This window comes from Bufo gargarizans, chromosome 6, assembly GCF_014858855.1.
Source record: "Bufo gargarizans isolate SCDJY-AF-19 chromosome 6, ASM1485885v1, whole genome shotgun sequence".
NCBI classification, from domain to species: domain Eukaryota; kingdom Metazoa; phylum Chordata; class Amphibia; order Anura; family Bufonidae; genus Bufo; species Bufo gargarizans.
Genome location: NC_058085.1, coordinates 52055369 through 52070161, shown reverse-complemented (window position 1 = coordinate 52070161; position 14793 = coordinate 52055369). Strand labels below are relative to the sequence as shown.

General features: G+C 44.1%; 1 protein-coding gene across 3 annotated transcripts in view; it reads left to right on the top strand.

Annotated features, from left to right (window-relative positions):
• The window catches only part of BAHCC1 (BAH domain and coiled-coil containing 1), an 88374-nt gene that overhangs the window by 22900 nt on the left and 50681 nt on the right, over positions 1-14793 (top strand). Inside the window, exon 1 of one of the 3 annotated variants that reach the window (XM_044296252.1) lies at positions 13523-13667. The exons of the other annotated variants lie outside the window; for them this stretch is intronic. Coding sequence (XP_044152187.1) covers positions 13655-13667 — 13 coding nt within the window. The 5' untranslated portion in view covers positions 13523-13654. Of the gene's footprint in view, positions 1-13522; positions 13668-14793 lie in introns of those variants that run through there. 3 annotated transcript variants of the gene reach the window in all.

The following is a 14793-nucleotide window of genomic DNA, read 5'->3' as shown; positions in this document are numbered from 1 at the left end:
AAGGTCCAGATAGGTGTTTCTCATTTAGGGGTGTGTCCCTGCATAGCCTGTCAGTATCCAATTAGTGTTGCCAGGGTCAGACTGTGCAGGGACACACCCCAGCTGGTAACACCCAGCTGAACCCTCTATTGCAGACTGTTAGCAATTCCTTCAGAACTTTTAGCAGGAATAATAAAGGAAAGGCACATCATAGAATAATTGCTTATTGCATGGGGAATGCAGGTAGTTAATAAAACGGACATGTCAGGAGAGTTGACAGGTCCTCTTTAAAGTCTACTGGATTGGTTAGGAAGCTTCACTCTTTCAAGGTGTGACATTTTACATTAATAGTGGTCATCTACAATTTTTGATTATTTTTACATTTTTTTTTATTTTTTTGTTTTGTTCCTTGACCTTCCTTCTGTGTCAGATAGCCTTACCCTAAAAGTTTTTGAAACCTTGTCTAGGGCATAGCCAAGTTCTTTGCTATGTGAGCTGAAGACCAGCCTTATTTCCTAGGAAATATCTTGATTTATTTAAAAAAAAAAACAAGGTTTTATTACATTTTAAGGTACTTCTATGGAAAATGGAAAGGTGAGGAGCCTCTTGCCACTGTCAGGAGGCACAATGGTAATGGACAAGTAATCTTTTCAAGGTAGCTTTAGAAAGGTTAGCCTTGAAGAGCCCGGCTTGTAATCAAAGCCTTTGTAACGTAACACGTGGACATTGAACTCACCGCTTGTCCGGTACATGTATGACTCTGCATGTACGTTACATGATACTGGGTAAGAATATACTGCACCATCAAAGCTAAATGAACATTTGGCTGGAGGTGCCTTAGGCCTCATGAATAAATGAGTATATCCAGCTTTTTTTTGTTTCAGGTCCCTCATGAAATCTAATTTTTACTACAAAACCGGTTGCCGTGGGCTTTTGTATGGATTTGTCCTAGCTTTGAACCTTTTACGGTTGTCTACAAGGGTTATTTAAAGGGCGAATCTGGATACAAATTATATTAACAGAAATGGTTGAGTAAATGTTAATTTGACCAAAAGCAAAACATCTGATGTGATGAAAAAAAACAAAAAAAAGTTTTTCCCCTTATCTGAATGTTCCTTCCATCACGCATCACAGCTTTTATATTCTCATTGCAGTGGGAGGAGCTGTCTATTGTACGCTTTAGCTCCATCTAGTGGGGAGGACTTGTATGAACGGGGAAACCAACCATAACTACTCTGAGCACATTTGTAGGACTAATCAGTAAAATTCACTCATTGACAAAAAATAACGCACCCAGATAGAAATGTCTGATTTCTGCAAAACTCGGGGTACAGTTTTTTGTCTCAGACAGATGTCAGTTATTTCTGTTTTGTTCTTATTAGATGCTGGGCCTTAACACAAGAGGGTGTAATAGTGCTCCCCCCACTTCCCTATAAAAATGCTTTCAGAGGCTTCTTTTGGGTAGTGTACCTCTTAGGCCTCATGCACACGACCGTTGTGTGCATCCGTGGCCATTGTGCCGATTTCCGTTTTTTTTTCGCGGACCCATTGACTTTCAATGGGTCCGTGGAAAAATCGGAAAATGCACTGTTTGGCAGCCGCATCCGTGATCTGTTTTTCCTGGCCATGAAAAAAATATGACCTGTCCTATTTTTTTCACGGCCAACGGTTCACGGACCCATTCAAGTCACTGGGTCCGTGAAAAAACACGGATGCACACAAGATTGTTGTCCGTGATCCGTGTCCGTTTTTTACTATAATTTCAATGGCAAACTTGACTTAGATTTTTTTTTCTTTTTTCATGTCCGTGGATCCTCCAAAAATCAAGGAAGACCCACGGACGAAGAAACTGTCACGGACCACGTTTTTGCGGACCTTAAAAAAAAAAAACGGTCGTGTGCATGAGGTCTTAGTGAGAGATCGCGGACTGCTAGACATGTCTCTACAACGCACTCAAAGATGTTTTCCCAAGTTGACAGACTTTAAAATGGGGCGCATCATTGCACTGAGAGAGACAGGATGGTTATTTTAACATTAGGAGGTGCTGGTAACGATGGTTATGTGAGGGCATGCACAAAGCGAACAGGCACCAGATGGTCCAGACAGATCACCAGTAGCGAGGATTGTTTGATCCACCGACAGGCATGAGCGGCTCCATCAGTTTCGTTGTGCCAACTTCACCCACCTACGAGTGTGCAGGATCTACAGGCCCAGCTGCAACATCTCTGGGGAAATGTGCCGCAGGACACCATATGGAACCTGTATGCCTCCCAACCGTATCTCGTCCTGTATCCAGGCTAGAGGAGGCCCCACAGGGTTCTAGAGCTTCCTTATAATTGTACAGTTTTTCCCAATAAACCTCTGCTTTCCTTTTATTGTAATCACTTCCATATATCCTCAGTACATTCACACAGAAGGTTCCATTGGATTCCAACAACTTCTTCCTGGTGCGTTTTTTTTTTTTTTTTTTTGGTCACTGAGCGTATTATGAAATCTTGTTATACTGCCCCCTAAGGACCAGAATACGGACCTACCAATCCTGAGTAATCCTACCACTATTTATTTCTGTGTCTGAGGAATGTCTGCCACCATTCTGTGCAGGTGCTTGGAAGCCGTGTGCGTGATCAGATGTTTATTGTGTTATCTCAAAAGAAAAACGAAGATATAATCGAGATTTATTGTGGAGAATGCTTTGATTTTTTGGTTTTGGTTTTTCTTGCCTGACTAACAAAGGAATGAAGTCTGCTGCTGCAAAAAAAAAGAAGAAAAACCAGATTGTCCCACTCTTCGTAGGCTTTTAGGAGAAAGTTGAATGCTCTTCAATTGAGTTGTAATTTTCGATGGTTAGGAGATCCAGAATGAGATAATCAATGTAAACTCTCGTGAATTATCATACATTATTTTAAACAAAATTTTAGTTTATATACTTTTTAATAATTATTTGGGGTCATGAGAGTGCCCATCGTGATAAGTTGCAGTAGTCTGTAAATAAATAAATAAAATGGTTAGCGATGTGCGAAGGAACCAAAATCAGACTTTTTCTGCCTGACACTCGCCATGTTGCTGTCTCTGTTCCACATCACAGTATTCCTAGGTCCAGGGCTGTTGGATGGTATGCTCTATGGCACCTTCTGTTGACATTCCTCTCCTCCATGTGGTGTCCAAATAATTGTACCGAAAAGTGCAGGATTATAAGCGCCATAGAGTAATTAGAAGTGCTATATGTTGGCTAATCAACACTTCCATACATTCCATTAAAGGGGTTTTAAAGAAGTAGAATATTGATGGAATATCATCAGTATTATTCATCAATATCCGGACTCCCACCGATCAGGTGGCTACTGCTTTGTGGCCGCCTCGCAGTTTACGGGGAAAAAAAAAAAGTTCCTGGTACTTTTTGGTACCACATTTAACGAGCCAAACCGGTACCGTGAAGGTCACATGACCACCCTGTTGACTAGTGATGGGTCACAAGGAATCGGCACTCCACTGCTACCAGCTACAAGGAGGGGGCACCATATGCACAGCGGAAACCGAACTACTCGGTACCAGAGGCAAGTAGGATAGTGCCAGTACCATGCAGTGCAAAAGTGGCCATGCCACCATACAGAGACTAAGTAAAACCATATAAAATATACTGTAAATACTAATTGTATAGGTGTATGGTTTTGTAGTGGCGATCTGTGGGTCACCCCCTCACCGGCCGGCCTGGTGAGGTACTTCTAAATCGGTGCTGAGTCTTTATATAGTACCCATATAAACGTACTACTTTCTTTCTGGACTATATTTACCCTTGCCCAGTGGCTCCTGGGTTTTGTCGTCGTCCTGCGCCACCACAGGACGTGATGGTGCTATGTAAACACAAGGCAGCCTGTCTGTCCGTCATAGGCGGTTTATGTGGAAGGCTTTGCTGCCGTATTACAGAAACATCCTTTCAACGACCGTCGGGCCGAGGGCTGCCAGCCATCCTCTGACTAATACCCCTTGTTCAGCACACAGTATTGCAGTAAGCGCCGAGTTTCTATGCCACGTTTGCCAACTTGCGGCCTGGTGCTGCCAGCTCATGCTTCCCGTTGCCTTCCTGACCTATTTGCTTTCTTTTTTAGACTCTACTGCCTTGTTCACATTAACCGTGAAGGGCAGAAATTATCCGGCAGCCCCTGGGGGAGATGAATTTGTGAAGCAGAGAGTGTTACCAACTGATTTAAGCTTGCAATTCCCGGCTCAAACAGCCCTTTAAATGATTAAATAGCATTGCAAAAAGTGTTATCTGTAGTGATGGCTGCGGCTCGCCGTTTGTTATGCCTAATGTATTGGGCTTTTTTTCTCCCCCCCCCCCCCATTTATTTATTCTGCGCTTGTAATATTTGCTGTGGAACGCATCCAATCAAATTTTTGCCCCTGCCCTTTTTAATCCTCCCCTGCCTTTAAAGGGACACGACCGCAGCTTGTACAGGCCGGAGATTTAAGACAAAGCTGATGGTTGTAAAGGGTCAAGATAAAAACATGGCTTCTTTCTTCTTAAAACAGTGCCACATCTCTTGTGTCTGGGTGTCTGGTACTGTCACTCCACTGAGCTGCAATACCATACATGACCTGTGGACAGGCGTGGCGCTGTATTTTTTTATTATTTTTTTAGAAAGTAGCCATGTTTTTCTGAATCTGTACTACCCTTTTAAGTAGTGATTACAGGGTAGACTAGAACAAAAAAAACAACAACATATGTTCCCATGTACTGCTACATGGATCTACCATAGTGGCAGACCATGTGGTTCCTAAGAGGGTGAGATCATGTGCAGTTAGCCCAAGGATTTAAAGGCGTTGTCCTGGATTAGAAAAAACATGGCTTCATTCTTCCCTTACAACAGCGCCACCCCTGTTCATGAGTTGTCTGGTATTACCGCTCGGTTCCATTGAAGTCAATGAGACTAAACTGCAATACTATGCGCAACCTGTGGACAGGGGCTGTGCTGTGTTTGGAAGAAAGCAGCCATGTTTTTCTAATCCTGGACAACCCCTTTAATTACCCCAAGTGGGAGAAACCAACACAAGACCATTATGTCCTGGTGGGGCAAAATCTGCCACCATGAGGTTGCTCTTGGGCTTTTCCTCCCTTTTATGCACAGGCACAACTTGTAACTACCGGGCCCTAACACAACATCTGTCACTGGGCCCCACCTAGCATGCACCCTTCATAATTCTGGCAGAGGCACAGCTGTAGGGGATGCAGCGGGAGCAGTCACAACCAGGCCCTGGTGCCTTGGGCTATGCCTCAGGTACCAGGAGGTGCTGCCGGAGATGGAAAGGCTGCATAGGGTTAACAACGTAGGTGACTCATGGTGAGGTTAGGGAATCTCCGGCTGACGGGACAGTCAGGAATGTCTATTACATCACAGCTCATTCATTCATTAGTATCTAGAAGTCAGGAAACACAGAAGTGTGAGTCTGGAGCAGCGCTGGCCGGCACGGGGCACTGAACGGCTCCTGTGATTTTATTTAATTTTTTTTAAATTCATTTTTGCAAAATACTGAATTTCGGTACTGAATTGAAAATCTGCCCATGGACGTGATCATGTGCCCCCCCCATGTGGGTTTTATCCACCTGAATATAGGCGAGTCTGGGTATACAGTAACAAGTAAAACTACAACTCCCAGCATGATCGACTCACTTTTATGGGAGTTTGTTCGAACAACCAAGCAAGTGTACATGCTGGGAGTCGTAGTTTCACCACAGCTGGAGTGCCGAAGGTTGCTGATCCCTGATCTAGGGCATAAAGGCATGACTTGAAGCGTCTACCACGTAGCATTTATAATACTGGCGTCTTGCGTGGCACCTGCTCCCATTGCAATGTCCCTGCTCGTGATGTTGATACGTATATCTTAGTTGGAGTGGCCCTTTTAAGACCTATGATTAGCATTATGGGTAAATTAGGGGTTTGTCACCAATGCTTTATGCTGTACAGTATATAATGGCGTTCTGGCCATCAGCTCTGTTGCCTTTGGTGCGGTATAGGTTAATGTGCCAGTCTGGGGGCGGCAGCCTGCAGATGGTTAATAGATCAGCTTTGTGTGATTCCAAGATTAATAATAGTAGGATTCCTTTTCTTTGGGATCGGCCATCCCCGGTGGATGTGACACACCCGCTCACAGCCCATTTTTAGTCTTATTTGTCAGATTCTGAGATTTTTCTCCCTATTATGGGTACAAATATGGGCAGCGTAGCACCACCATTCCCATGTAAGTTTACTAGGAGAACCTTACAAGGCAGGTAGCGGCATAAAAATACTATGGGAATCTTATATCGATGCCTTCGCCGTGCAGGACAAGCACATTAGATGCTGACCATGTATGCAGATGTAGCAGAGCTGAATTTATCATGTAATATTTTGGACTGCAATGTGTGTGTTTTAATGCACTAGTTAAATATGCAGTCCTATGTAAACACTTGGGACAGTGCCATGAATTTTGCAAGACGACATACTCGGCTCCACTGCATCTAGCGTGCTGTGCCTACGGCGATTTGTTATTTGCCTCTGCTGCTTTCTTGATATTTTCCATTAGGAGGGATAAAGAATGCGGTGTGTACCTGCATGTGTCCTATGTAATGCTGCATATAGCACATAGTGTAGTCGCCATGATTTGTGCCACGTGACAAACTCTGTTCTGCTGTGCAGGGCAGTCTAGGCTCAGATGTGCTCAGCACCTTCGGCCTCAGAACTAAAGAAGTAGATTGTCATATCCTTGTGTTTCTAATGTAATCTATGTTTGAATCTGTCACAGTTCTTAAAATCTCTGCTTGCTTTCAGTGACTGGAAGGTTTTTGTAAAAATATTTTTCAGTCATAATCATGTTCAGCCAACACAGACTGTGGGATAGGAGCCTGACTGTTTTCCAGCCTCTGGATATTGCCGGCAAATACTCATACTTTTTTTTTTTTTGCTTGCTGTCAGTGATTGAAAACATTCATCTAGAGCAAGGGCCAGCAATGTCCAGCTCTCCAGCTGTTGTGAAACTTTAACTCCCAGCATGCACGTATGCTCTGTTGTTCTGAGAAGATCCCATATAAGTGAATAGAGCATGTTGGGAGTTGAAGTCTTACAACAGCTGGCGTGCCGTCATCTAGAGGCTTGAAAACTGTCCTGATCATATCTACAAGTAAATGGCTTGTTAAAAGAGAAAGCTCCAATACTGGTAGCAAACCCTAAGACATTATCGGCGTACGAGTTTGATAAATTCCTCCCAAAATATCTTGGAAATTTGCAAAATGATGCAATGCATTGGGACTGAGCTGCAATACCAGTCACAACCTGTCCACATAAGTGGCGCAGTTTCTGGGAAACTCTCATACAGCCTGTGCAAACGGGCAATCTGCTACACGCCTGGCTTTGATTTATCACACGTTACATGAACCAATTCTATTGTAACCACGGGATCTTCTGATTACTCTTCTCGCCAAAAGTCGCTTGTGCAGGGGAGCAGGTCGTGTGAAGGGGCAGTGAGATGTGTTGTACATGTGTGTGAACGTTGCAGACGAAGCCTGGGAACCTGGAACGCTGGTTCGGGCCGAGCGACTGCACCTCTGGGACTAGTCCTTTAAGAGGCGGAGAGGGTGTGGGATCGCAGGCTCGTTCTCAGGAACCCGCAGACGGCCCCAAATGCTGATGGTCCCCTCTCCTACAATCTGGAGGCTTCTCCCTCTCTCACTTTTTTTTTTTTTTAAATGAAAGCAAATGTTGTAGTCGCCTGTTTCCCATCCTGCCCCGTGCCAGCAGCGTCCCTGGTGTGGCATTAGAGGGGCACTCCCATCACCCGGTCTCCATATGTACTCAAGTCTGGTCCATATGCATCCTCTTGACCTCTGGTGCCATACGTGTGTCATGTGTTGCGCTATAGAAGTTGGCTTGGGTCGGAAAGAGAGGGTGGGTGGCTCCATAAAATCAGAGGGGGTGGGTGTATTAGCATGTGTGGGAAATATGGGTCGGTGCATCTCCCAGATTTTTGTGCTCGTGTGTTTGCCAGAGTCTTGAGCTGTGAATATAATTGGTCCAACACACAACATATGGCTGGGGGAAATAGACTCGGGTTAAAGGGCATTTCCCCTTTAAATAAAAAAATTCCATAATCGTACATATTTGCCGCTGGAAAAGCTGGGTGCCGTGCAATACGGCTACCGTTAGAGCCAATGCAGGAGCTGCCACTCTGCGTCCCTTTTAAATAATAATAAAATAAAAAAATCCATGATCATACATATTTTCCGCTGGAAAAGCTGGGTGCCGGCTGCGATTACAGCCAATGCAGGAACTGCCACCCTGTGTACCAGTCTGGAAAAGCAATGTGACAACCTGTATGTAGGCGCATACCAGTAGTCACCCAGCTTTCCTGCTGACCACAATGGCAAATTTGCTTAGTTATGCCCTAGTTGCCAACAATCCCAAATTTGCAGGGACTGTCCTGGGATGAAAATGTGAGTTTATGCAGCTCTGCATAGGTTGGGGGCGTTTCCAAAGATGGTGGGTATGAGAGATGCAGATTTAGCATTGTATACCTAGATAGGTTTACAGGATTAGAAAAAAATGGCTGCTTTTTACTTAAAACTGCGCCATATATGCCCTCAGGTTGTGTGCGGTACTGCAGCCAGTCTCAATTCAAGCGAATGGGGCTGAGCTGCAATACCATACACAGCCTGTGGACAGATGTGCCGCTGTTTTAAGAAGCATCAATGCTAGTAGTTCTAAATTTTCAGAGATGGTCCCTGAAAATTCAGGCCAAAATGGGTAGTCCCATATGGTTTGGGGCATTCGCCATGCAGGGCCTATGTTCCAAATTTACCAACTGCAAAGTATGAGGAGGAAACCAGCCATGTTTTTCTAAGTCTGCACTGCCCCAAGGCTAAGTAGGACAACTGTTTAGGAGCAGTAATGGTTGTTGTGGTTTTCACCCACTTAGGGCCTCAATGACCAAAACTGTCTGACAGAAAAACAGGCCTTATTGCCCATAGCAACCAATCACGTAGCAGCTTACAACTTTCCAGAGCTGTTTATGAAATAAAAGGCGAGTTCTGATTGGTTGGTCTGGGCAGCAAGGTCCTTGTTGGCAACCAAACGGAACTCTCCTTTCATTTCATAAACCACTCTGGACAGTTGTAAGCTGCTATGTGATTGGCTGCTATGAACAACAAGGCCAGTTTTGATAAAGGAGGCCTCGGAATCCAGACTGCACCACCCTATATACTGTCTATTGTAAAATTGGTGCAGTCTTTAGTCCTTGTGTCACATTTGGTTGGTCGTAATTCTGTCAGCTGTTCAAATGCATGACGCCAGGGTGCTGGTGGGGGTGAGTGTCCCTGTGGCAGCCTGTCACTAGAAGGACTGTTTGTGTGTAAGATGCTAGAAGTGTTCAGTTTTGTGAGTGTGCAGTGCGGTCAGGCACCGTGCCCAGGCAGATAAGCATCATATGAAAACAGAAGAGGCCATGACACCAGTTGTAGACAGTGCTGAAACCCAAGTGGGAAGGAGGGGGCCGGGGACGGTGTCAACGTATTCACAGAATACGGAGAGTCGCACACTGGAATCCATCGTCTAGGAGAACTTCTATGGTTCAGGACTTTCTAAAGATTTGATGCAGGAATTTAGAATATGCCAAACATTGCAATTCTATCCTATAGAGGGTCCTGCTCACAAAAACAGAAGAAATGTGTGGGGAGGTGGAGGTCAAAATGACATCATGGGTCCGTGATATCCTATTAAAGCGGTTGTCTAGGATTAGAAAATCATGGAGCCGAGTTGAGACTCAGACCATGGACAGGTGTTAGGTCTGTTTCTGGAAAAAATAAATTTTTCTTCTATTCCTAGGCATCCCCTTAAAGCAAAAAAGACCGAATGACAGCCAATATGGCTGCTGTTACTGCTTCTCTAAGGCCCCTTGCAGACGATCGTGTCCGGATGCGGATGCGTTGCACAAGAAAAGTCGCTCAGTCTTTATAGCACGGGTGTAATGCAATTTAATGCGTTTTGCACGCACGTGATAAAAACCTGAAGGTATACAAACAACATCTCTTAGCAACCATCCGATTTTTCACGCAGCCCCATTCACTTCTATGGGGCCAGCGTTGTGTGAAAAACACAGAATATAGAACATGCTGTGATTTTTTTTTTTTTTTTTAACGCAAAGCACAAGTGATGCGTGAAAACCAACACACACGTACACAGCCCCATTGAAATGAATGGGTCTGAATTCCATACGGGCGCAATGCGTTCGCATCATGCATTGCACCTACATGGAATACTCGCTAGTCTGCAAGGGGCCTAAGGGTCATCACTCTGTCCCCTTTTTCGACAAGGATATAATTGCTTCCTTCATTCTTGACTCCCAACTGTTGCATTTTTTTGTGAGATTGTCCACCTCAAAGGGTGGACAAATGTCCTGATGTGGGCATTCCTCGACAGAACGGGGCTTGTACTGAGAATTGGGCCTTCAGCTACAGTGTGGTCCAATAGGGCACACTAATGGCTGGCTTTTTATTGGTGATGTATCAGAAAATGGAGAAACTGTCAATGTCCTGCCAGGCACTGGATGGGGGTCGGCTGGACTACAACATGTCTCCTATTTCTGTCCTTGGGATAGTGGGATTTTTACAGTAAGAGGACCTATTTTAATTCTTGCTATACAGTCCTCTCTGCCTAATATATACCCTTTCCTGTTAATGTGCAGAATAACAATTTTATATCCAATTAGTACGGACAACGGGACATGTCACTTGCCAGATTAAAGGAATTACTCAGTGAAGGACATTGCCTTTTACATATTCTTTCTGTATTTTATATCCTCTGAACATCTGTTCGCCAAAGGAGTTGTGTTTGTGTCTGTTTCACACATTGTTACCAGCTGGGCCGTTGGTCCAGACAGAGCTCTTGACAATTTGCCAATCTAAACTCCTCCGGGGGATACGTGGCTGGTGTGCACCTTGATAACACAGACCCTAATGCTCGGTCATGAGGCTAAAACCTCAGTTATCTGTGAAATTGTCTGGAAATCCAGGTCTGATAATAGGTAGACCCCATTGAAAAGATTTAGAAAACTTGTGGTCTTGGTCCTCCAGGCAGGGGTGTAGCTATATGGATTCAGAGGTAGCTGCCACAGTCGTGTCCATCTACCACATAAAATGGCACCATTATTTTTATTAATTGCACTTAGTGCTTGGGAAGTCATGTCACAAATTTTGCATTTAGGACTCATAGCTTCACGTTACACCTCTGACTCTAGGTTTAGGATGAATTCTTATATTCCTGCTGTCCAGAAACTTTAGATACTGGATGAATTTGTAGAAGTCATTATGGGCACGACCTACTTCTTCTGTTCTCCTTGTTGGTACTTCATGGAGTCATCTAGTGGGTGCTACTGGAGCTATGGTGGTTCAGATTTGATAGAACATCTTATAGATATTTGGATCTTGAGAGCAGTTCTTTGTGAGCAAGATCTGACCATGGGTTAGATTAGTATATCACACTGCTTGTGTCATGTGTTTAGCAGTGTGGTCAACACCAGACTTGTGGTCAACTGTTAGAGTTGTCATTCATTTTGTGGGCACGTTATCACAATATTGTACTCCCATGGATGGCTGTTCCTCTGCCCGTCATAGAAGTTTATCTAGATGGTGAACTCCTATCATGTCTTGCTGCTTGTGACTCGATATACATAAAGGAAATTGTGTTTGTCAGTCTGTCATGGAAGTGGTAATCCCATCTGTCAGTTCTCCCACCTGTTATGCCCTAGGAAACATCTGGTGGTGCCAGGCAGTGTCATGACTGGATCTGGTCTGTTGGGCTTGATCTCTGCTCTTTGTAAAGTGAAGGTGTCCTTGATTTAACTCCTACTTTATTATCTTCTACTTGGAACTGATCTGATGAAACTAATTGCAGGCACACCTCTTGTAAAGGAGTAATTTCCTTCAGACCACTCTCATACAATTTGGTGAAGCTGTATACGTACTCGCACGTTTTGAACTACTTTCCACTTTATGACCAAATGCCTCACACACCACAACAAAACATTTTGCTTATCCTTCCTACCAAAGTTGGCCATAGGAATTTGATGTTTGTTGGCAGATTGTTGACCGGCCAAGAAATAGCTAATGTATTAAGGTTGCTGGACGAATAGATGGGTACTCCCTGCAAGATCTCTCCTAGCTAAAGCCGAAAGTCATATCCAGAACGCTTTATTCTCAAATACTCTTTACGGAGGCTAATGAATATGCTTGTCCAGTCCTTCACATGGAGCTTTGCTTGGGTGATAAACAATCTTATGTAAGGTTGTCCATGAGAAATCACCACCCCAAAAATATCTATCTGCCTTTGGTTAAGTATAGGAATAGTAATCATTTATATATGCTCTAGATCCCGACCATCACAAGTAAAGTATTCTGAACTACATATGTGGGTAGAATGAGGAGCCCTTTTGACCTCAACATCATACAGTTTCTCCACCATGTTAGGATATCTCCATCCTTCCCTTGTGGTAATGACTCAGTTGGTCATAAGAAGGCAAATGACTTGCAACCACCAGTGATAAATCTTCATTTATATGGTGGTCCTTAGATTTTAGAGACTGGTGGACTAAACTTTTTAGTCTCCTAACTTTTTGGTTCTTGTGACCACACTTCTTGAAGGATACATTTCCTTTGTGGCCAAAACTGTTTCTGGAGAAGCCACCCCACTTCATAGTCCCTATGAGGGTTCTCCTCCAAGATCTTGAATGACAAACTGGCCTGGTTCTTTGTCATATTGGAGTAGGGAAGTTATTTGTGCAGAAGTAGACAGATTGTGGTGACAAAACGTGGTGGCAACCTCCATGAGTGCTGTAATGATGGGTAGAAAAGAAACATGGTATCTGAGACCCAGTGCAAAATCTAGAACAGTATCTTTATACCACCCTGTCCCCCAAATCATTGACTATTTAGCATGCCAGTGTCGTCTTATGAACCAGAGAGCCCAGATGTGACTGCCACCTCCACCCTCCATAGATTTGCCTTTCGTGGTGATCAATATTGGTTGTCTCCCAAAATATCTCATCATGAGATGTCAGATTTAAGGTGGAAACACCCTTTAAGTAACAGACTCAATTAAACAGACTCAAGTAGAAAGAGACAACCCCCCCCCCCCTTTCCTGTTGAAACCACACTTGGGACACTCATTTCAAAAGCATCTTGGAGGGAGCAATTTGGCAGCGTGGGATGCCCCCCTCCGACAAATCCCCTCCCATCATCAACAACACAGACCTGCGCAAAGGAAGGGGGTTAAAAAAAAAAAATTGTAGGCTGCATATTGGATAACCCCTTTGCTGCCAAGAGTAGCTATAAAAGTAGTTAAATAATATGGGACACATCACATTGCGATGCTCCCATCTGGATGTGGTAGGGTTACTGTATCCATGTTTCCAGGACTGTTATCCCAGGAGAGATCCCTGCCATATGATCTCACAATAAAAGTTTTCTTTTTTACGATCCGTGTAACTGTTTCCCTTGCTATTTTCTCCTGTGAACGGCTGCTGTTGGGTTGGCAGGTCCTGTTTCTCCCTCCACTTCCTCATCGTGAAGCTATTTATTGGACCCTTATGGGGTATGTGATAAAACAGTATAGAGAGATCATTATTACGACAGTCCCTGCTAATCTTGAGGATCATGTTCTTCTGGGGTAAGTAAATGGGACTGGGGGTCTCTCGGGTAGTTTTGTATTTTTGATTGCAAGCTTCTGGGTATGAGTGAAATAGAAGTAAGGGGCCTGGCTGGAAATGTTGTTCTGCCTATGATTTTGCTTAGAAATATAATTAAGTTTAACCCCACTGGTGGAATTGTTCTGGAGTAATTACGGTACCCATTATGGCAGCATGTGCCAACTGGTTAGACTTGGTAACTTTCTGCTGATTGATATCTACGGTGTCCTAAGTTAGATGACATGGGTTTCCTGTAGAATAGGTAGATACCACATTTTTGACAATTTCTAGGGCTTATGGATCAATGTGATCAATTTGAATCATGTTTTTGCCATGTAGCCCTCTGAAAATTGCTTAATTTGTTCACCAAAGAACTGAATTTCCTACCATACAAATGCCAGCTTACGGAATGCATCGTATTGACATATTGCCTGGTTATGTTTAAGAAGCCATTCACATCCTTTGCAGATGACCAGCAGTGAATGGAAATCCCCCATCAAGTACCGTGGGTGTGAGCCAGGGTGTGGTTTAGGATGTGGCTCCACTCTGCCTTTTCCTCTAGTTTTGTTGGGGACATTTTTGGAAGGACGGGCGAGCTGATACTTTGAGAATATTGCGCTGCTCCCTTAGGTCAGAATTGAACATGGTCCATCCCTTCTTCTAACAGCTGTGTGTGAACTGGCACCGCATGGATACAACTGGGAACAATATGACAAGCATTTAAAAATAGGGCTCGGAAGACCTGGCTTGGGTTCATGCTATAATTGTTCTTTTGGGTTTCACGGGAATCTGGGTGGGAATGTGGAGAAAGCTTCTTGTTCATAACTACAGAACATCTGGGTTTTCTTTCATAGGATCCATAATAGGGGGGCACGCCTACAAACTTACATGGCTTAGTAACTGACGACTCTTCAGCTGATACGGAACTATGAGTTCTATCATACTTGAAGGGAGAGCATGCTGGAGCTTGTGGTTCCAGGGTCCATCGGTTGCTTAAGCCTAGCCTTAAGCAAGGGAGGTCTTGGCTAAAGGCTGTGTGTGTGTGTATGAGGCGTAATCTGGAAAGACACTTCTGACATCTCGAGGGGAATCTCACATCTGGAAATC